Source organism: Cetorhinus maximus, chromosome 10 (assembly GCF_964194155.1).
Source record: "Cetorhinus maximus chromosome 10, sCetMax3.hap1.1, whole genome shotgun sequence".
Classification (NCBI taxonomy): domain Eukaryota; kingdom Metazoa; phylum Chordata; class Chondrichthyes; order Lamniformes; family Cetorhinidae; genus Cetorhinus; species Cetorhinus maximus.
The window spans coordinates 50029969-50054123 of NC_135888.1; the positions used below are offsets into that span (position 1 = coordinate 50029969).

The window sequence follows — 24155 nt, forward strand, 5'->3', positions numbered from 1 at the left end:
GGGTCTGAGAGAGCGGTCAGTCAGAGTGCTGGGTCTGAGAGAGCGGTCAGTCAGAGTGCTGGGTCTGAGAAAGCGGTCAGTCAGAGTGCTGGGTCTGAGATAGCGGTCAGTCAGAGTGCTGGGTCTGAGAGAGCGGTCAGTCAGAGTGCTGAGTCTGAGAGAGTGGTCAGTCAGACTGCAGAGTCTGAAAGAGTGGTCAGTCAGAATGCTGGGTCTGAGAGAGCGGTCAGTCAGAGTGCAAAGTCTGAGAGAGCAGTAAATCAGAGTGCAGAGTCTGAGAGAGCAGTCAGTTGGTGTGCTGAGTCTGAGAGAGTGGTCAGTCAGAGTGCATTGTCTAAGAGAGCGGTCAGTCAGAATGCTGGGTCTGAGAGAGCGGTCAGTCAGAGTGCAGAGTCTGAGAGAGCGGTCAGTCGGTGTGCTGAGTCTCAGAGAGTGGTCAGTCAGTGTGCTGGGTCTGGGAGAGCGGTCAGTCAGAGTGCTGGGTCTGAGAGAGCGGTCAGTCAGAGTGCAGAGTCTGAGAGCGCGGTCAGTCAGTGCGCTGCGTCTGAGAAAGCGGTCAGAGTGCAGAGTCTGAGAGAGCGGTCAGTCAGAATGCAGAGTCTGAGCGAACGGTCAGCGTGCTGGGACTGAGAGAGCGGTCAGTCAGAGTGCTAGGTCTGAGAGAGCGGTCAGTCAGAGTGAAGAGTCTGAGAGTGCGGTCAGTCAGAGTGATCAGTAAGAGTGCTGGGTCTGAGAGTGCGGTCAGTCAGAGTGCTGAGTCTGAGAGAGTGGTCAGTCAGACTGCAGAGTCTGATAGAGTGGTCAGTCAGAGTGCTGGGTCTGAGAGAGCGGTCAGTCAGACTGCAGAGTCTGAGAGAGCGGTCAGTCAGACTGCAGAGTCTGAGAGAGCGGTCAGTCAGACTGCAGAGTCTGAGAGAGCGGTCAGTCAGACTGCAGAGTCTGAGAGAGCGGTCAGTCAGACTGCAGAGTCTGAGAGAGCGGTCAGTCAGACTGCAGAGTCTGAGAGAGCGGTCAGTCAGAGTGCTGAGTCTGAGAGAGCGGTCAGTTAGAGTGCTGAGTGTGAGAAGGCGGTCAGTCAGACTGCTGAGTCTGAGAGAGCGGTCAGTCAAAGTGCTGGGCATGAGAGCAGTCAGTCAGAATGCAGAGTCTGAGAGAACGGTCAGAGTGCTGGGTCTGAGACAGCGGTCAGTCAGAGTGCTGGGTCTGAGAGAGCGGTCAGTCAGAGTGCTGGGTCTGAGAGAGCAGTCAGTCAGAGTGCAGAGTCTGAGAGAGCGGTCAGTCGGTGTGCTGAGTCTCAGAGAGTGGTCAGTCAGTGTGCTGGGTCTGGGAGAGCGGTCAGTCAGAGTGCTGGGTCTGAGAGAGCGGTCAGTCAGAGTGCAGAGTCTGAGAGCGCGGTCAGTCAGTGCGCTGCGTCTGAGAAAGCGGTCAGAGTGCAGAGTCTGAGAGAGCGGTCAGTCAGAGTGCTAGGTCTGAGAGAGCGGTCAGTCAGAGTGAAGAGTCTGAGAGTGCGGTCAGTCAGAGTGATCAGTAAGAGTGCTGGGTCTGAGAGTGCGGTCAGTCAGAGTGCTGAGTCTGAGAGAGTGGTCAGTCAGACTGCAGAGTCTGATAGAGTGGTCAGTCAGTGTGCTGGGTCTGAGAGAGCGGTCAGTCAGACTGCAGAATCTGGGAGAGTGGTCAGTCAGAGTGCTGGGTCTGAGAGAGCGGTCAGTCAGAGTGAAGAGTCTGAGAGTGCGGTCAGTCAGAGTGATCAGTAAGAGTGCTGGGTCTGAGAGTGCGGTCAGTCAGAGTGCTGGGTCTGAGAGAGCGGTCAGTCAGACTGCAGAGTCTGAGAGAGTGGTCAGTCAGAGTGCTGGGTCTGAGAGAGCGGTCAGTCAGACTGCAGAGTCTGAGAGAGCGGTCAGTCAGACTGCAGAGTCTGAGAGAGCGGTCAGTCAGACTGCAGAGTCTGAGAGAGCGGTCAGTCAGACTGCAGAGTCTGAGAGAGCGGTCAGTCAGAGTGCTGAGTCTGAGAGAGCGGTCAGTTAGAGTGCTGAGTGTGAGAAGGCGGTCAGTCAGACTGCTGAGTCTGAGAGAGCGGTCAGTCAAAGTGCTGGGCATGAGACCAGTCAGTCAGAATGCAGAGTCTGAGAGAACGGTCAGCGTGCTGGGTCTGAGAGAGCGGTCAGTCAGAGTGCTAGGTCTGAGAGAGCGGTCAGTCAGAGTGAAGAGTCTGAGAATGCGGTCAGACAGAGTGCTGGGTCTGAGAGAGCACTCAGTCAGACTGCAGAGTCTGAGAGAGCGGTCAGTCAGAGTGCTGAGTCTGAGAGAGCGGTCAGTCAGAGTGTAGAGTCTGAGAGAGCGGTCAGTCAAAGTGCTGGGTCTGAGTGAGCGGTCAGTCAGAGTGCTGGGTCTGAGAGAGCGGTCAGTCAGAGTGCTGAGTCTGAGAGTGCGGTCAGTCAGAGTGCTGGGTCTGAGAGAGCGGTCAGTCAGAGTGCTGAGTCTGAGAGAGCGGTCAGTCAGAGTGCTGGGTCTGAGAGAGCGGTCAGTCAGAGTGCTGGGTCTGAGAGAGCGGTCAGTCAGAGTGCTGGGTCTGAGAAAGCGGTCAGTCAGAGTGCTGGGTCTGAGATAGCGGTCCGTCAGAGTGCTGGGTCTGAGAGAGCGGTCAGTCAGAGTGCTGGGTCTGAGAGAGCGGTCAGTCAGAGTGCTGAGTCTGAGAGAGCGGTCAGTCAGAGTGCTGGGTCTGAGAGTGCGGTCAGTCAGAGTGCTGGGTCTGAGAGAGCGGTCAGTCAGAGTGCTGGGTCTGAGAGTGCGGTCAGTCAGAGTGCTAGGTCTGAGAGAGCGGTCAGTCGGAGTGCTCCGTCTCAGGCAGCACACAGAATCAGCTTGGGCTGGAGGGATTAAGTGTCACGTCCACTCTTACATCGTAATGATTTGGGTAGCCCCAGCGTAGTTTCTTTGGGTGTTTGAAATGGTTACTATTTCATTACTTTCCTCACCTTGATCAGTCCAAAGCCACACACTTGAAACAAAAGATGTTTGAAAAAAATAAAGATCAAAATGAAACGTACAATTGTATTTTTTCTGTTGGAATCATCACTCTCGAAGTCGGGGTCATCCATGACAAAAGACAGCAACTGTTTGGCAATTGGTCCCTCGAGATCACTGTCAGATGAGTCCTTGTATTCTCGTGTTTTAGGTTTGTTCTGGCCCTTGTTTTCAGTCCTGTGGAGTGGAGCTGGCATTGGGATTAGCGGGGAGGACAGAGATGGGCCAGAGGTCAGGGAGTTGTTACCAGAGAGACTGGAGGCTGGATTTCTGCTGCTGCTGAGTTGTTCTGGTTGGATGGGGGCGGGTGAGCTGATGCCGGGGTCCTGTTCGAAGGCTTTGGTGGAGCTCTGTCCTGGGATTTTAATAAACTTTTGGAAGCCCTGAAGAGGAAGGGAAAATAATATAAATACAAACGGGGTTACTGATGGAAGAAAAGCGCCCACGCTGTTAAACTGTTTTTGCTGAGCACTTACTCCTTTTATAATAGACATAGTGCCACTCAGGCCATTCAAGTAGACCATTGGGCATAGGTAGGGGGGTGGTGGAACAACGTAGTGAATGGAAAAGAATCTCTCTATTAAACCTCTGCTCCAAGGAGAACAGCCCCAGCCTCTCCACAGTAACTGAAGTCTTTCATCCTGGGTCCCATTGTAGTAAATCTCCTCTGCACCCTCTCCAAGATCTTGAAATCTTTCCTAAAGTGCGGTGCTCAGAATCTAACACAGCACTCCAGCTGAGGCCTAACCAGTCTTGTGTCAAAGTTTGGCACCACTTCCTTGCTTTTGAATTCTATCCCTCTATTAATACAACCAAGATGGATGATAGATTTCAGCTACAATTTAATGGCCTCTTGATCAAACAGTCGTTCCAAGGCACTAGTTTGTCTTTCTTGTGAACAATGACCATGTGCAGAGGCTTTGTGAATCCAGGGGATCTCAGTGCAGCAAGGGCTGGTCAGAAGTTACTATGGTAATCATGAAGTTGGAACACTGAGGTCCAATTATCTTTAATTTAACTCTGATGCTGTAGGGTATTTTACTATTAAAACTATTCATGCAATTCTATTGCACAGAAAGTGGCCATTGGGCCATCATGACTGTACCAGCTCTTTGAAAGGACTATCCAATTAGTCTCATTAATTAGTTCTAGATTCCCCCATGAGGGGGAAACATCCTCTCAGCAGCTACTCTGTCAAGCCCCCTCAATTTCAGTAAGATCACCTCTCATTCTTGATAAGAGTAAAGAAGGGGAAACTGTGGCAGTAAAGTTGGTAATCAGAGGAAATGAATTTAACATGAATGGAAAAAGGACCAGAGAGAAGGTGCACGAGTTGTTGGACAGATTCTTGAAAAGAGAATGTTGCAGGGCTAGGGGAAAACAGTAGGGGAGTGTGAGACGAATTGAATAGCTCTTTCAAAAGAACCTCTCTATTAAACCTCTGCTCCAAGGAGAACAGCCCCAGCCTCTCCACAGTAACTGAAGTCTTTCATCCTGGGTCCCATTGTAGTAAATCTCCTCTGCACCCTCTCCAAGATCTTGAGATCTTTCCTAAAGTGTGGCGCTCAGAATTGAACACAGCACTCCAACTGAGACCTAACCAGTCTTGTGTCAAAGTTTAGCATCACTTCCTTGCTTTTGAATTCTATTCCTCTATTAATACAACCAAGAATTCGACATGCTTTTTTTTAAAACAACTTTCTCAACTTGCCCTGTAATTTTTAAAGATTTGTGTACATACACCCCCAGCTCTCTGATCCTGCACCCCACCACCATTTAGTTTATTTTGCTTCTTCTCATTCTTCCTACCAAAATTGATCATTTCACACTTTTCTGTGTTAAATTTCACCCATCATGTTTCTGACCATTTCACCAGGCTGTACCCACCTGAAATGTGTTACTATCCACCTGATCATTTACTACATTTCCGAGTTTCAAATCATTGGCCCTGTACATCCAAATCCAGGTCATTCGTATAAATCAACAGAGCAATGCTCCTAATGCTGACCCAGGGTAAATAACTCTGTACTTTCCTCAAGTCTGAAAAACAACTATTCATGAAGCACTGACCATTTTGGTGGATCAATGATGACCTTTGCACTCTCATCTTCATCACTGGACAGGGTTATGTCTTTACTGGGAACCTGTGATTTCACACTTGGAATCTGCAACATCTGGTCATCGAGGTCCAAATCATCCTGGAATGCTGCTACCATGGGATTTCCTCTCCTCTCGCCATCACTGCAGTAGGATGAGGCAAGCAGCAGTTAGTAGGTGACTCACAGCTGTTAAACCACTTGTACCAAATGTGTCACTCAGCTCAAGCTAAGATGGTGGCAGACAGCAACAGTGCAATCACTCCACCGGTGGCCACCGCCTACAGGACCTCTCCAGTCCACCATCAGTGGCCCGCACCCTCACCCATCACCTACAGAACATCCTCTGGCACCCACCCTCCCAACACTACCAGTGCCTCTTCTGTAATAACACTGTATAACACTAATTCCACTGACATCACAGTCAGTGTATGGCGTATCTGTCACTGTTTCATTTTCTGAGATTATCATCCACTAACGAAAAGGTAATAAAGAACTGAGTGGTATACAAGTCCTGAGTCCCGAGGGCGCTGAACTGCTCCGTCATTGTGATCGTCCAACTATGGATGTCCTGAAATTCCTACCTGTCACTCTCATGCCGTGTTGCACTACCACTTTCCTTTTGAGGAATTGTATCTTCCAGGAAACTCTTGTCAATTCCCTCCTCAGGGACAAAGTCATCAACATTCTGTGTCTTCACTTCTCCCTCAGAGGAACCCGGGAATGCTGCATCTGCACAAGAAAACTGACATCAGAAGAGGTTTTACTTTTCAGAGAAGGCTGAAGGAAGAACAGAGACGAGAAGAGACAAGTCAATGGGAAACTGACACGGGAGACAGTGAGGCAGAGCAGCAGGCAATAACAGGAGTCTTGATAATGGAGGAACAGTCAACAATACTGGGAAAGAAGCTCAGGAAAGACAAAGAGACGGGGGCGGAGATGGTGGAGGGGAACAGAGGAATAGGGTGGAGGGAGGGGAGGGGGAGCGTGAAAGTGAGGGGGGCCAGAGGGGGGAGGCGCGAGAGGTATATAGGAGAGAGGAGGGGGAGGCGCGAGAGAGAGAAGGGGGGCGCGAGCGAGAGAAGGGGGGCGCGAGCGAGAGAAGGGGGGCGCGAGCGAGAGAAGGGGGGCGCGAGAGAGAGAAGGGGGGCGCGAGAGAGAGAAGGGGGGCGCGAGAGAGAGAAGGGGGGCGCGAGAGAGAGAAGGGGGGCGCGAGAGAGAGAAGGGGGGCGCGAGAGAGAGAAGGGGGGCACGAGAGAGAGAAGGGGGGCGCGAGAGAGAGAAGGGGGGCGCGAGAGAGAGAAGGGGGGCGCGAGAGAGAGAAGGGGGGCGCGAGAGAGAGAAGGGGGGCGCGAGAGAGAGAAGGGGGGCGCGAGAGAGAGAAGGGGGGCGCGAGAGAGAGAAGGGGGGCGCGAGAGAGAGAAGGGGGGCGCGAGAGAGAGAAGGGGGGCGCGAGAGAGAGAAGGGGGGCGCGAGAGAGAGAAGGGGGGCGCGAGAGAGAGAAGGGGGGCGCGAGAGAGAGAAGGGGGGCGCGAGAGAGAGAAGGGGGGCGCGAGAGAGAGAAGGGGGGCGCGAGAGAGAGAAGGGGGGCGCGAGAGAGAGAAGGGGGCGCGAGAGAGAGAAGGGGGGCGCGAGAGAGAGAAGGGGGGCGCGAGAGAGAGAAGGAGGGCGCGAGAGAGAGAAGGGGGGCGCGAGAGAGAAGGGGGGCGCGAGAGAGAGAAGGGGGCGCGAGAAAGAGAGGGGGGCGCGAGAGAGAGAAGGGGGGCGTGAGAGAGAGAAGGGGGGCGCGAGAGAGAGGGGGGCGCGAGAGAGAGAAGGGGGGCGCGAGAGAGAGAAGGGGGGCGCGAGAGAGAGAAGGGGGGCGCGAGAGAGAGAAGGGGGGCGCGAGAGAGAGAAGGGGGGCGCGAGAGAGAGGGGGCGTGAGAGAGAGGGGGGCGCGAGAGAGAGGGGGGCGCGAGAGAGAGGGGGCGCGAGAGAGAGGGGGGCGCGAGAGAGAGGGGGGCGCGAGAGAGAGGGGGGGCGCGAGAGAGAGGGGGCGCGAGAGAGGGGGGCGCGAGAGAGAGGGGGGCGCGAGAGAGAGGGGGGCGCGAGAGAGAGGGGGGCGCGAGAGAGGGGGGGCGCGAGAGAGGGGGGGCGCGAGAGAGAGGGGGGCGCGAGAGAGAGGGGGCGGGGACAGGGGGTGGTGAGGAAAGGAGGGGTCGCGGACGGGGGCAGGAGGTGCTGAGGAGGGACAATTTTTGTAATTACATCACACCTGGGGCTTTAAATTAATTAATGTAAATTGAACAGAGAACTTCCTGTTAACACTGACAAAAAACTGACTGTAGCTATTTCAGTCTGACTGGCTGCTTTCCTCCATTGTTTCTTCAAACTGACACTAGAAATGTAAAAGTAGTGACTGAGCTGTTTCCCAAGCCTCATTCATCAGCAACATAGAAACAGTGGGAGATTCTTCCGGCGATTGGTTATATACCCAAATTCAAATGAGATCATGGCTTATCTAAACCTCAACTCAATTTACTAGCATTAGTGTGATCCCTCTCGATAGCCTTATCCAACAAAAATAACTCCATCTCAGTCCTGAAATTTTCAACTGATCTCCAGCATTCACAACCTTTAAAGGAGGGTGTTTCCATTATCCACGGCCCATTGTGTGAAGAAATGCTTCTTGATTTCCTTCCTAAATGACATTGCTGTAATTGTGATTATACCCTCTTTCTCCCCTACCAGAGGATGAAGCTTTTCCGATCTACCTTATTGAGTCCCGAGTACATCCGGAATCGCTCAATATCTTACCAGCTTTGGTAGCGGGAATCTCTGGTGTGGAGGAGGAGCCAAACAGTCGCGAGATAAAGCTGCGTTTCTGAGCAATAGGTGCAGCCAGGGTGTTGGCGGAGGGGGAGGGTGTGCTGAGTGGTGTGGGTGATATCTCAGGAGCAGAGCCTGGCTCAGCAGAGGGAGACACTGATGGTGGGGGAGGGGACCCTGATGGAGTGGGAGGTGCTTGCACAGGAGGTTGCGGAGTTCCAGGGCTGGAGTTGGTGGTGGAAGTTGAGCTTGCGGGTACCACAGGTGACTGTGACCCAGATGATGGGCTTTGACCATTGGTCGCTAAAGGAGAATTGAAGCCCCGATTCTTGGTATCCATTAGCTCAAGAAATCTGAAAGACACAGAGGATTCAAGATGAAAACAGAAAATGCTGGAAATACTCAGCAGGTCTGGGAGGATCTGTGGAGAGAGAAAGTATTAACATTTCAGATCCGTAATTTCTCATCAGAGCTCATTAGATTCTAATGGATGGACCCTAGGATCCATGAAAATTCCTTTCAAGATTAGAACAAATCTCTTATTGAACTAAGAGTTCACGTTCTACTACAGATTAATACATAATCCAGGTCAACACTCCCACGTGGTACTGAGGAATACCCTCTCAGGTGGAAGAGAAAGATCCCATCGCACTATTTCGAGCAATATTCCCTGTTGCCCTGGTTAATGCTTATCCCTTTTTAAAAATATCCTTTCACAGAATGTGGTCATCGCTGGCTAGATCAGCATTTGCTGCCCATCCCTAATTGCCCTCAAGAAGGTGGTGGTGAGCTGCCTTCTTGAACCGCTGCAGTCCATGTGGTGTAGGTGCTGTTAGGGAGGATGTTCCAGGATTTGGACCCACTAACAGTAAAGAAACGCCAATATATTTCCAAGTCAGGATAGTGAGTGGCTTGGAAGGGAAATTCTAGATGGTGGTGTTCCCATGTGTCTGCTGCCCTTGTCCTTCTGCACCCTTTCTCATGCCTTCACATCTTTCCTAAATTGTGTTACCCAGATAGTTGAGGCTGAACCACTGTTTTAAACAGCTTTATTATAACTTCCTTGCTTTTGTACGCTATGCCCCTCTTTAAAAAACCCAGGATTCTGTATGCTTTATCAACCATTTTCTCAACCTGCCCTGCCATCTTCAAATATTTATACACAGGTCCCTTCTGCTCCTGCACCCCTTTTAGAATTGTATCCTTTATTTCATATTGCCTCTCCTCATTCTTCCTACCAAAATGAATCGCTTCACAGACACTGCATTAAATTTCATCTGCTCCATGTCCTCCCATTTCACCAATCTATGTCCTCTTGAAGTTGATCACTATCCACCTCACGGCTCACAATACTTCCAAGTTTTGTGCCATTCTCAAATTTTGAAATTATACCCTGTACACTCAAGTTTAGGTCATTAATATGGGTCAGGAAATTCAGTGGTCCTAACCTAAGTTCTGAGAACCCCTCCAATCCAAAAGACAACTATTCAAAACTATTCTCCACTTCCTGTGTCAGTGGCTCCCAATCAAGCAATGCATTGATTTTAAAATTCTCATCCTTGTTTTCAAATCTCTCCATGGCCTCACCCCTCTCTATCTCTGCAATCTTCTCCAATCCTACAACCTTCTAAGATATCTATGCTCTCATTCTGACCCCTTGTCTATCCCTGATTTTAAGTGCTGCACCATTCTGCCCATGCCTTCAACTTCCAAAGCCCTAAACTCAAATTCCCCAAAGATCTCTCCACCTCTCCCTCCTCGAAGATGCTCCTTAAAACCTACATCTTTGACTACAGCTTTTAGTCATTGCTCATGTTTCAACTTTTGGGATGTCACTGAGGCCATGCAAGGTGCTACAGAAATGTAAGTTTTCTTTAATTCCCTTCAGTCTGACCTCCACTCTGTTCAGCAGCAAGATCCCCATACCAAACCTGCAAAGAACCTCAGTGAAAATGCTTATGATGTGTTATCCCTCATTCTCCTCGACCTCTTTCTGTTCGACATGTCTGCGTGCCATTCTCCTTCATCCTCACTTCTCTAGTACCCAACTCCATTCTACTGTCCTCACATGGCTCCACTTCGAGTTCAGAGCATCTCCAGCAACAGCTTCACTTCCCACCTCCACAGAGGCACTTCTAGAGCTGCTCAAGGATTTATTTATCCTGAGATCCTTTCACTGCCCAATGCCCCACCTACACACTGACATCTGGTGCCATCATACACTAGCACAAGAGACACTGCTGTTTGTTGTTAATACTGAGCTTTAAATCTCCATCACTGCCCTTAATAACCTCTGTACTGATGTATCTGATGCAAATTGTTCATCTGACATTGAGCAGAACAGTCGGAATTTCCTGCGAATATCACAGTGACCATTGTCTGGCACCCAGCCACAAACCTCCCTCTCTCCCTGGCCACTCACTCCATTCCCTACATAGCTCAGGCAATTCATAACCTGAGAGGCCCAGAGCTGAGCTTCAAACCACAACATCCCAAACACCCCATTACCAGTACTGATTACTTCCAACCTTACCCCTCCCTCAAACTCACCAAAACTGTCACATGCCTGTTCTCACTTCTCCATAAACTCAGCAAGGTTGCTACATGATGGGCAGCTGAAGACAAGAAATTTAAAAAGTCCATCCTCATCTTCAAGTGCTCCAAGGTCTTAGCCAACCCTACCTCTGCGCTGTCCCTCGGCATTATCTCTGCTCCTTTACCCTTTGCCCTCTGGAGTCCCTGTACATCTCCCACTCTCTTCAATTCACAACTCATGGCAAAGTCTTTAGCTGCCTCTGTACTACTCTCAAATTCCTCACTGAACTCCATTGTTCTACTTCACTCTTCACCTTCACAACTTTCCTTCAAACCCATCTTTTGGTCACTTCCTTTACCTTTTCCAGGCCGACATCCATTCCATTTAATGCCTGTTCTTCCCCTTAGCATGTTTTCCACATTAATTGAACAGTATACATCCAAGTATTTCTCTCCAATGCAGTGGGATTTCCTCAGCATTCAATGGCTTTACCAGGACAATTTCTAGCATAGATCCCATTCTTTGTCTCTCTTAGCAACCTGACAGAAATAACTTCAGGGCTGTTGGTCTTAGCCTGTCAGAAACCTCTCCCCTCGGAGCCACTTATTAAGTGGTGTGAGCTTCCATGACGCACTGAAGTAGTCATGTATTACATTCTGAACTCAAACCATCACATGCACATTCACAATTCACATTAGCTCAAGAAAGGATTTATGGACTCCAACCAGAAGAATAAGGAAAATGAGAAAATAAGATCAAAATTCTGCCTCCGATACAGAACGTAAAAGGCAAGTCAATCTAGGCAAACTCTTTGCAGTTTTACAGATAACATTCACAGTTCTGAGCCTCGAATGTAATTGTGATGATTCCACCCACCTGGTCAATCACATACCTGAGGAAGAGGCAGAATTACTAACACAGGACAGAGATTGTCACTCTAGCAGCTCCAAATTTCTAATCAAAATGCAGACCTTATAAAATCTGCAGGACATTAAGCTATTGGAGAGCACCCACTTTGTGCAAGAGTAGGTTATAGAGGCTCAATTAGCTCAGAGTGTTGAGCTCTTGCCAAGAAGCTTGGTGTCGCAGTGCTGAAAGGTGACTGCTGATTGAAAATCTAATCTCTTGTGCAGCTTCTCATCGAACATTACAATGGCTTCAAATAAATAAATTAGAGGCACTCTGGATTCAATATCAGTTCCAATAGCCTTCTCTTACAGCCGATAACTGAGCTGAGGACATTTGTGGCCCTCACTGATGATCATCCCCTAATTCACTGTCAAACAGTCAGCATTAGAGGGCGTTGCCTCACACATTATACAACCAACTGCAAACCATGTTTCCTTAGACAAGGAATAGAACGTGAGCATCAAGGACAAGATACATCTATTCAGCACAACTCTGCTATGCCCATGAACATTTTCCATACCCCACCCTAGACCAAAACACACCCCTCTCCAGGGGACACCACTTACCCAAGACCCTTCTTCCCTCATCCCAAGGTCATCCTCTGACCCCATACCCCAGAAGCATATCCCACCCAACATGTACCCTAGACCAACCACATCAGCGCCCCCCGCCAACAACATGACCCAATGATTAACCCCTAACTCCTAGGCCTTTCCCCACTCCGCTCCAGGATCATTCCTCTACAATACCCCAGGGACCATTCACCTCCTCCCACCCACCATGATACCACAGGGACCATTCAGACCCCCTCTCCCCACCACAATATCCGGCGGGCCATTCAGAGCCCCCCTCCCCACCATATTACCCCAGGGACCATTCACCACATGCCCCCCCCTCCTTCCCCCCCGCCATTCTCTTGAGCCACACTCCCCCTCCACCGATACAGGGACTATTGCCCCTGCATCCACCCTCTGTACGCAAGGACTGAGGAACAGCACACACTCTGTGTACACGGGGACTGAGGAACATCACACACCCTGTGTACACGATGACTGAGGAACATCACACACCCTGTGTACACGAGGACTGAGGAACATCACACACCCTGTGTACACGAGGACTGAGGAACATCACACACCCTGTGTACATGACGACTGAGGCACATCACACACCCTGTGTACACGAGGACTAAGGAACATCACACACCCTGTGTACACGATGACTGAGGAGCATCACACACCCTGTGTACACGACGACTGAGGAACACACACCCTGTGTACACGAGGACTGAGGAACATCACACACCCTGTGTACACGATGACTGAGGAACATCACACACCCTGTGTACACGAGGACTGAGGCACATCACACACCCTGTGTACACGAGGACTGAGGAACATCACACACCCTGTGTACACGATGACTGAGGAGCATCACACACCCTGTGTACACGACGACTGAGGAACACACACCCTGTGTACACGAGGACTGAGGAACATCACACACCCTGTGTACACGAGGCCTGAGGAACTTTGCAGATCTCTGTGTACACATTGACTGAGGAGCATCACTCACCTCCTGTGTACACATTGACTGAGGAACATCACTCACCTCCTGTGTACACATTGACTGAGGAGCATCACTCACCTCCTGTGTACACATTGACTGAGGAGCATCACTCACCTCCTGTGTACACATTGACTGAGGAACAGTCACTGTGTACACAGGAGGTGGGTGATGTTCCTCAGTTAATGTGTACACAGGTGAGTGATGTTCCTCAGTCAATGTGTACACAGGAGGTGAGTGTCCTTATTACCAGATCCTCATCCAGAATACTTTGTCCAGTCCTGGTCAACCCTCATGTTGTGACCTTGGAAAAGGTTTAGAGAAGGCTCACTAGATTAATAGTTCACTTTAACAACATTTAGTATCCAGGACTCAGATGGAACTTAATACTCTTGAAAAATGTAGTCACCAGGGAGATTTGGCTGAAGTCTTTAAAATAATGAAGAGACAAGAATTTACATGGGGACAGATTATTTGAATTAGATAAATTAGTGAGAACCATGAGACATGCATACAAATTACAGGGTAGGGGTCCAGTGCTATTCCATTTCCTAGAGGCTCACCGATCGCTGGAATAAGTTAGTGGCTGGAGCAACGGATGTGGATTCACTGCAAACATTTAAAAAGAAGCTGGACAGCTCCAGGCAGCAGATCACTGTGTACGCCAGGTGGATGACGTTCCTCAGTCACTGTGTACACAGGAGGTGGGTGATGTTCCTCAGTCAATGTGTACACAGGAGGTGGGTGATGTTCCTCAGTCAATGTGTACACAGGTGAGTGATGCTCCTCAGTCAATGTGTAGACAGGAGGTGGGTGATGTTCCTCAGTCAATGTGTACACAGGTGAGTGATGTTCCTCAATGTATACACAGGTGAGTGATGTTCCTCAGTCAATGTGTACACAGGTGAGTGATGCTCCTCAGTCAATGTGTACACAGGTGAGTGATGCTCCTCAGTCAGTGTGTACACAGGAGATGAGTGATGCTCCTCAGTCAATGTGTACACAGGAGGTGAATGATGCTCCTCAGTCAATGTGTACACAGGAGGTGAATGATGCTCCTCAGTCAATGTGTACACAGGAGGTGAATGATGCTCCTCAGTCAATGTGTACACAGGAGGTGAGTGATGCTCCTCAGTCAATGTGTACACAGGAGGTGAATGATGCTCCTCAGTCAATGTGTACACAGGAGATGAGTGATGCTCCTCAGTCAATGTGTACAGAGGAGGTGAATGATGCTCCTCAGTCAATGTGTACACAGGAGGTGAATGATGCTCCTCAGTCAATGTGTACACAGGAGGTGAATGATGCTCCTCAGTCAATGTGTACACAGGAGGTGAGTGATGCTCCTCAGTCAATGTGTACACAGGAGATGAGTGATGCTCCTCAGTCAATGTGTACACAGGAGGTGAATGATGCTCCTCAGTCAATGTGTACACAGGAGGTGAATGATGCTCCTCAGTCAATGTGTACACAGGAGGTGAATGATGCTCCTCAGTCAATGTGTACACAGGAGGTGAGTGATGCTCCTCAGTCAATGTGTACACAGGTTAGTGATGCTCCTCAGTCAATGCGTACACAGGTGAGTGATGCTCCTCGGTCAATGTGTACTCAGGAGATGAGTGATGCTCCTCAGTCAATGTGTATACAGGGTCTGATAAGTTCCTCAGGCCCCGTGTACTCAGGGTGTGTGATGCTCCTCAGTCCTCGTGTACACAGGATGTGTAATGTTCCTCAGTCAACGTGTACACAGGGTGTGTGATGTTCCTCAGTCCTCGTGTACACAGGGTGAGTGATGTTCCTCAGTCCTCGTGTACACAGGGTGTGTGATGTTCCTCAGTCCCCGTGTACACAGGGTGTGTGATGTTCCTCAGTCCTTGTGTACAGAGGGTGGATGATGTTCTTCAATCAATGTGTACACAGGGTGGGATATGTTCCTCCATGACACTCCTGGAACTTCTCTTCTATCACCTTCGGGAGTTGAACAGGTATTTCCCACTATTTATTTTCTCATGAATTGGTCTGGATTCATTTCCTGGTTTCATACCCCTCCCTGGTGATTACAATAATGCTGAAGCGTGGGTAGTATAAAGAGTCATGTTGCTTAATTGCAATATGGCTGAATGGGAAAGACTTGATGGACCAGGTGGTCTTTTCGTACAATCATATGACTTCCTTCCCTCCCCATTTCATTTCCTTTCTAATACTCATTATTAACCAACACCTTTCAACCGATCTGACGCTTAGTGTCTGTGTTACTCCCCTAGCTTTACTGAGCATCTTTCCTGAAATGAAGTCACTCCTGCTCCATAATTGCTTCCCTAACATGATGGACATTCCCCAGCTCCGGCCAATCCCACACAGTTCTCTCCCCTATTGGGTCCAGTATCCTGTTATCAGACAATGAATCTTTCCTGATTACCAATCATGCTCTCTTGCCCCTCTGCCCTCTCCTTCAGCAACTTGTCTAAACTGATCACTAATGGTGCATTATTGCAGGACATGCAAACCAGTTCACCTTCCATTTTCTTATGCTGCTCCGGCCCCAACCTATTGGTTTATCCCTGTACTCAATCCTTCGGCTTGGAATTCCATCATTTATGGTGAAACAGTTCCATGTGTACTGCCAAGTGCCAGATCAGGGAAGTTCTGGGGGGAGAATGAGGGAGTCACTGAACAGCAATGATAATTCAGTCACTGCATCTTGCACTGTCTAGCAAGAGGTCAGGTGACCCCTCAACCCTGCTGAGAAGCTGAAAACAAAGCAATCTTAGTATACGACAAGTGAATCCCTGAACTCACCTTTAACACATTTCCACTGAACACAAACTTATATTTGTTTTAAGTGAGCCCCCTCAGTACCAGCTAGTATCTTCATTCAGCAGACTGTTGAAGGGCCAAGAACAGTTCCAGGAATTGTAACTGTTCCAGGGGTCTAACTGGCCCATACCCAAGACCATGGAATGCTATTCCCAACATTTCAAATAAATGGATATAGACAACTGCTTTATCAAAAATCTTTTATACTGTATATTTCTGCTAACCAAGATGCATTTTCCCAATGCCTCTCACTGGGAATGGCTCCATAGGCACCAGTCACATTCCATCCAAGCTGCTGTTCTTCAGTAAGAGTTAGTATCAGGAGGTTAATGGGTCAGGGTTGGGGAGCTGGAAGGGAGACTTGCAGTCTATCATGGATCACCATTGATCAAAAGTAGCTGATTTCTTTCTAATGTTTAGGGAAATAGCAATACTACAGTGGGCTGGTTAGAGGTGCCTGCAGAACATTGGGATGGAGAGATGGCTGAGGTTGGCAGGACACGTATTTCACCTCCATGACTCCCAGGGGAGGCTGATGATGAGGCTGGCCGAAGAAGACATGGCAAAGTACGTTTAAGGAGGACCTCCAAGAGTAGGACACCACCTGGGCTGGAACGAAAGCACCAAAGGTCGGAAAGGCCATGAAGACCCACTGCAACTTAAAATTGCCTCAGAGATACAGAGTTTACTGGTGACAGAAGAGCAGTACTGGAGTGCTTTAGTCATCTGTGGCTAGAGACATGGCCCACAGGTCCAATTTAAGATTTACTTCCATAACTGGACTTTGATCCTGTTCACAGAAGCTGATCTTCGATTGATGTTCAGTAGCTCCCCTACCGAATTTCCAGCATTTTCATTGAAGGAAGGTCTATTGGATTCTAGCATTGGCAGCCAGACTTTCAAAACAACAATAATTTGTATTTAACCTAATAAAATGTCCCAAAGTGCTGCACAGGAGCATCATAAAACAAACTATGATCCTGAGCCACATTAGGGAGATATTAGTTCAGATGACCAAAGGCTTGGTCAAAGATGTAGAAAGGGAGGATGTAGATATAGTAGTCCAGGAGGAACACCGTGAGATATTGGACGGGATAGTCATAAAGAGAGAGGGAGTACTCAAAGGGTTGAAATCCTTGAAAGTTGATAAGTCACCAGGGCCAGATGGATTGTTTCCGAGGCTGCTGAACCAAGTCAGGGAGGAGATAGCAGGTGCTCTGAGGATGATTTTCCAATCTTCATTAGATACAGGGGAGGTACTGGAGGACTGGAGAAATGCAAATGTAGTTCCATTGTTTAAAAAGGGATCAAAGGAAATGCCAAACAATTATAGGCCAGTTAGTCTTACATCGGTGGTGAGCAAATTAGTAGAATCAATCCTGAGAGATAGGATTAACTGTCATGTGGAAAGGCATGGACTAGTCAGGAATGGTCAGCATGGATTTGTTAAAGGAAGGTCTTGCCTCACAAATTTGATTGAATTCTTTGAGGAAGTGACAAGAAGGGTTGATGAAGGTAGTGCAGTGGAGGGGATGTTGTGTACATGGATTTTAGCAAGGCATTTGACAAGGTCCTCCATGGCACATTGGTCAGGAAAGTAAAAGCCCATGGGATTCAGGGTAATGTGACAAACTGGATAAAAGGTTGGCTTTGTAACAGGAATCAAAGGGTAACGGTCGATGGACGCCCTTGCAAATGGAAAGTTGTCTCAAGTGGTGTTCCACAGGGCTCGGTGTTGGGACCCTTGCTGTTTGTGTTATATATTAACGATTTGGACATGAACATGGGGGGCACAATTGGGAAATTTGCAGATGACACAAAGATTGGCCGAGTAGTGGATAGTGTAGAGGATAGCCATAATCTCCAAAACAATATAGATGGGTTGGTGGAGTGGGCGGTAAAGTGGCAGATGGATTTTAACATAGAGAAGTGTGAGGTCATACATTTAGGGAGGTCAAACAGTTACAGCGATTACACAATAAATGGGAATATACTAAGAGGGGTAGATGAAGTGAGAGATCTTGGCGTACAAGTACATAGGTCCCCGAAGGCAGCAGTTGAAGTAGACAAGGTTATAAAGAAGGCATATGGAATGCTCTCCTTCATTGGCAGAGGTATAGAATATAAAAGTAAGGATATAGTGTTGGAATTGTATAAAACACTGGTGAGGCCACAACTGGAGTATTGTGTGCAGTTCTGGTCACCACATTACAGGAAGGACGTAATAGCTCTGGAGAGAGTGCAGAGGAGGTTTACAAGAATGTTGCTAGGGTTAGAAAAGCGTAGCTACGAGGAGAGATTGGATAGGTTGGGGTTATTTTCCTTGGAAGAAAGAAGGCTGAGAGGTGACTTGATTGAGGTGTACAAAATTATATGGGGAATAGATAGAGTGGACAGGATAAAATTGTTTCCTTTGGTGGAGAATTCTAGAACCAGGGGACATAGGTTCAAGATAAGTGGCAGAAGGTGTAGAGGAAGAACATGAGGGAGAACTTTTTTACGCAGAGGATAGTGGGTGTCTGGAATTCGCTGCCCAAGTTGGTGGTAGAGGCAGAAGTTCTAAACTCTTTTAAAAAGTACCTGGATCTGCACCTTAAGTGCTGTAAGCTGCAGGGCTATGGGCCGGGTGCAGGAAGGTGGGATTAGAAAGGGCAGCTGGGTGTCCTCAGGCCGGCATGGACAAGATGGGCCGAATGGCCTCCTTCTGCGCTGTAACGTTTCTATGGTTTCTAAGGAACATCCTAAAGGAGGACAGTGAAGTAGAGAGGTGGGGTGGTTTAGGGAGGGTATTCAAGAGCTTAAGACTGAGGCTTTTACAGACACAGCCACCAATAAAATCGGGGATGCCCAAGAGGCCAGATGAGTGCATGCATCTCCGAGGATATTAGAGCTGGAGGAGATTGCTGAGATAGGGAGGGGCAAGGCCATGGAGGAATTTGAAAACAAAGCTGAGAATTTTAAAATCAGACGTTACTTGATCAGGAACCAATGTCAGTGAGCACAGGGATAATAGATGAACAGGACTTGTTGCGAGTTAAGACATGGACAGCAGTTTTGGATGACCTCAAGTCTACAGAGAGTAAAATGTGGGAGTCCAGCTACAAGTGCATTGGGATAATCAAGGCTAGACATAATAAAGGCATGAATGAAGGTTTCAACAGCAGATGAACTGAGATGGGCGAAGTCGAGCAATGCTAGAGTAGAAACAGGGGTTTTAGTGGTGGCATGATTAGCTCAGAAACTCATCTTGAGATGAAACGTGACACCAAGATTGGGATTAAACAAGTCTGTTCACAGACTGTTGCCAGAGAGGCATGGAGTTGGCAGCTACAGGACAGGGTTTGGAGTGAGGACCAAAAATAATGACTGCAGTCTTCGCAATATTTACTTGGAGGAAATTTATTAATCTACTACTGCATGTTGGATAGGCAGTCTGATAATTTAGAGACAGTGGAGGAGTAGTGGTGAGGTAGAGCTGGGTTTCATTAGTATGTATACATATGAAAACTAATGCATTTGGATGATGTCACCAAGGGGCTGCATGTTGACAAGAGTTAGGTGGGGGCTGAGCTTAGATCCTCGGAGGACACCAGAGGTCACAATGTGGGAGTGGGAACAGAGGCCATTGCAAGCAATACTCTGGCTACAGTTAGATAGATAAAAATGGAACCATGTGAGTACAATCCCACCCAGCTGGACAACAGTGGAGAGGTGTTGGAGGAGGATGCTGTGGTCAACCATGTTAAAGGCTCTAGACAGGTAGAGAAGGATGAGACGGTATAGTTTATTGTGGTCACAGTCACACAGGATGTCATTTGTGACTTTAAGAGCCGCTTCAGTACTGTGGCAGTGGCAAAACCTGATTGGGGGAATTTAAACACAGAGTTCTGGGAAAGATGGGCAAAGTTTTGCAAGGCAACAACACGTTCAAGGACTTTGGAAAGGAAAGGGAGGTTGGAGATGGGATGGTGGGGTCAATCAGGAGAGGAGTAGAGTGTTATGCTGGCAGATTTAAAGGAGAGAGGGGCAACACTTGAAGAAAGAGAACCTTTAGCATTATTGGCTAACATGGGGACTTGGAGTGGAAGTTGGATGATCAACAGTTTAGTGGGAATAGGGTTGAGGGAGCAGGAGGTGGGTCTCATGGACAAGATGAGCTCAAAGAGGGCATGAGGAGAGATAGGAGAGAAACTAGAGAAAGATGGGGTTCAGAGTTAGGGCATGGGGGAGCTTTAGAGAAAGTCTAGCCCAGTGGGCTAGTGAATAGGTGGGTCACTGCAGAGGCAGCCAATCAGATGGTATCGATTTAGTGATAAAGAAGCTCCACGAGCTCCCTGCACTCACTATAGGTGGTGAGCAGACAGCGGGAAGGGAAGATGACTTGCAATAGAGAAAGCTTGGTACGTTAGGTACTAGCGGCAGAGCTGCTGTCAGGGATTACGAGCAGGACCCTTGGCTGCAGATACAACCTGCTGGAGCAACAGCCTGAATGTCTGCATGTACAGCAGACAGTTAGTCACACTGCTCTGCAACATTTGGAACACACTGCAACCAGGTCGTGGGGTAGCCGGGCTAGGAGTTGCTGTGTAACTCTGGGAGAGTGGTTCTCTCGGCCTGTTGTGCGAATGGTCCTCCAAAACTTTAAATGTTCTTGAGACGTAGGCATTGTAGGCCAGGCCGATAGTTATTGCTCACCCTTAATTGCTCTTGAGAAAGTGATGGTGCACCCATGGTGCTGTTAGGCAGGAAATTCCAGGATTTTAATCCAATGACGATGAAGGGATGGCAATACATATCCAAGTCACCGTGACTTGGAGGGTAACCTGGGAGTGATGGTGTTCTTATGTTGCTGCTGCAATCCTCTTTCTTGATACTAGAACCCACAAGGGGTGGGGGGCATCACAAGGGGTGGGGAGGGTTCACAGGGGGTGGGGAGGGGAGCGTCGTCACAAGGGGTGGGGGGGCGTCACAAGGGGTGGGGGGGCGTCACAAGGGGTGGGGGGGGCAAGTGCTGCTTAAGTAGCATTGGTTTACAATTTTACAGTGCACAGTGGAAACCTTTTCCGTCTCAAATGAGAAATGATAAGGTGCACTGTCATTTTAACAACACTGGATGGACACCCGATCGACCAGGGCATTGGGTGGGCATGTGATCAGCTGGGGGTGGGGGGGATGAGCACACGCTCCTCCCACTGACTCACAACCCTCCTCTTCACACCTCTTCAGCGTCCTCCTCACATCCCCCTCCTCTTCCTCCTTCTCACACCCTCCTCCTCACGCACTCCTCCTCCTCCTCACACCCCCTTCCTTGTCCTGCTGATATCAACTCCAAATGCAGCTGTCAGGATGAGCCTGTTTTCTAACAAGATAAAGTTGACAGTGTGTGAGAGAGAAAGGGACAACTCGTAACCCATGGAAACTAATCTCACGCTGCAACGATATACCCGGAAAATAAAAGCAGAACATTATGTTATCGGAGAGAAAAGGGAGTTCCAGCAAGATTCCAGTGAAACACCGTTAACATAAGATATTTACCAAAGATCTATACATAGCCAAAACAGGACAGGTGAATTCACAGCCCCAAACCAAACACTTCTTAAAACATGGAGCAAAACCAGGAACTGCAGCTCTGAATCTCAGAAAAAATGGGAAAACTGTCCAGGATCATCCCATGGCACACTCCAGGGTCAGGTTCCAACCAAACCCACTGCACACTCCAGGATTAGCTTCCAACCGAACCTACTGCACGCTCCAGGATCAGCCTCCAACCCAACCCACTGCACACTCCAGGATCAGCCTCCAACCGAACCCACTGCACACTCCAGGATCAGCCTCCAACCGATCTCATTGCACACTCCAGGTTCAGCCTCCAACCCAACCCACTGCACACTCCAGGATCAGCCTCCAACCGAACCCACTGCACACTCCAGGATCAGCCTCCAACCGAACCCACTGCACACTCCAGGATCAGCCTCCAACCGAACCCACTGCACACTCCAGGATCAGCCTCCAACCGAACCCACTGCACACTCCAGGATCAGCCTCCAACCGAACCCACTGCACACTCCAGGATCAGCCTCCAACCGAACCCACTGCACACTCCAGGATCAGCCTCCAACCGAACCCACTGCACACTCCAGGATCAGCCTCCAACCGTTCCCATGGCACACTCCAGGATCAGCCTCCAACCCAACCCACTGCACACTCCAGGATCAGCCTCCAACCGAACCCACTGCACACTCCAGGATCAGCCTCCAACCGAACCCACTGCACAATCCAGGATCAGCCTCCAACCCAACCCACTGCACACTCCAGGATCAGCCTCCAACCGATCTCATTGCACACTCCAGGTTCAGCCTCCAACCGAACCCACTGCACACTCCAGGATCAGCCTCCAACTGAACCCACTGCACACTCCAGGATCAGCCTCCAACCGAACCCAATGCACACTCCAGGATCAGCCTCCAACCCAACCCACTGCACACTCCAGGATCAGCCTCCAACCCAACCCACTGCACACTCCAGGATCAGCCTCCAACCCAACCCACTGCACACTCCAGGATCAGCCTCCAACCCAACCCACTGCACACTCCAGGATCAGCCTCCAACCGAACCCACTGCACACTCCAGGATCAGCCTCCAACCGAACCCACTGCACACTCCAGGATCAGGTTCCAACCGTTCCCATGGCACACTCCAGGATCAGCCTCCAACCCAACCCACTGCACACTCCAGGATCAGCCTCCAACCCAACCCACTGCACACTCCAGGATCAGCCTCCAACCCAACCCACTGCACACTCCAGGATCAGCCTCCAACCAATCCCATGGCACACTCCAGGGTCAGCCTCCAACCCAACCCACTGCACACTCCAGGATCAGCCTCCAACTGTTCCCATGGCACACTCCAGGTTCAGCCTCCAACCGAACCCACTGCACACTCCAGGATCAGCCTCCAACCGAACCCACTGCACACTCCAGGATCAGCCTCCAACCGTTCCCATGGCACACTCCAGGATCAGCCTCCAACCAATCCCATGGCACACTCCAGGATCAGCCTCTGACCGATCCCACGGCATACTCTGGAGTCAGATTCCAACCGATCCCATGGCACACTTCAAGATCAGATTCTAACCGATCCCATGACACACTCCAGGATCAGATTACAACCGATCCCATGGCACACTCCGGGATCAGCCCCTGACTGATCCAACAATGCACTCCAGGGTCAGGTTCCAACCGATCCCAAGGAACTCTCTGGGATCAGCTTCTAATTCCTCCTCTCTGGTAAACAAGATGACATGGAAACTGGCTCAATTACAGCGGTTTTTAATGGCCTGATCTTGTGAACACCCTCCGTCCACTCGAATTCAATCGATCCAATCAGGCAACAGCCCTGGCTTTATTAATTAAATTGGATCCAAGGTCTCACAATATTACAACAAATTAACTTTGGCTTTCAATGTGTCACTCTTGTTTCAAGCCAGATCGCTGTTACTTCAAGCCCTATTCCATCTGTTGAGTAGGTAATCTAGGTTGGCACTCCGGTGGGGTACTGAGGGAGTACTGAATTACCAGAGGTGCCACTTTTTAGATGAAATGTTAAATCAAGTTCCAGTTTGTCCCCTCAGGTTTAAGTGAAAGATCCCATGACACTACTTGAAGTGAAGGGAGTTCTATTGGTAATTTGTGAATATTATCCCTCAATTGATATCATCACTAAAACAAATTATGCGGTCATTTACCTCATTGGCATTTATAGGACCTTGATTTGCGCAAATATCAGTGTTTGTCTACATAATAACAGTGAATAACCTTCAAAAGCAAATGTTTGTGAAGTGCTCCAGATAGCCCTTAAGATGTAAGGGGAAATTTCCAAATCAAAATTCTTTCTTTGACGACATGGTATCATGTTCCCCAAATAATTCAATTCCACTAATGGATTCTCGTTTTATCATGGGGGGTGGGGGGGGAATAAAAAGACATGATAAAATAGCATGTTGCAGAACACATCTAGCTAAAAATGTAATAAACCCAATGACTTTTGATGAAAAGCAATCTGAGCTTTTCAAGTCCTACTGTCATGCCTTGCCCATTGTGTGATGTTAATGAAACACCTACAGATCATAATTCTGCTCCTCAGTTTCATGCTGTACAGAGAGTTCCTCCAGCGTGGCATCGATATCAAGTTGATTAGTCTCCAGCTGCCTCAATAACGTCTCTCGCTGTAGGGAGAAGAGGGCCAGTGAACATTCCGGAAAACAGAGTACCCACTCATGCACAATCCCACTTCAACATAGATTACCATCAACTCCCAGAATTAACTGTTCTGGGTATATCTCTCTCACTCTCAAACTGTATCCAAGAAATAGCTCATTATTTGATAGGTGATCCCTCTCC

General features: G+C 49.0%; 1 protein-coding gene across 1 annotated transcript in view; it reads right to left on the reverse strand.

Moving 5' to 3' along the window:
- Positions 1 to 24155, reverse strand: part of LOC144685684 (rab-like protein 6) — a 121240-nt gene that overhangs the window by 23531 nt on the left and 73554 nt on the right. Inside the window, 6 exon segments of the mRNA XM_078550467.1 lie at positions 3048 to 3367; positions 3370 to 3407; positions 5095 to 5265; positions 5705 to 5852; positions 7917 to 8281; positions 23877 to 23980. Coding sequence (XP_078406593.1) covers positions 3048 to 3367; positions 3370 to 3407; positions 5095 to 5265; positions 5705 to 5852; positions 7917 to 8281; positions 23877 to 23980 — 1146 coding nt within the window.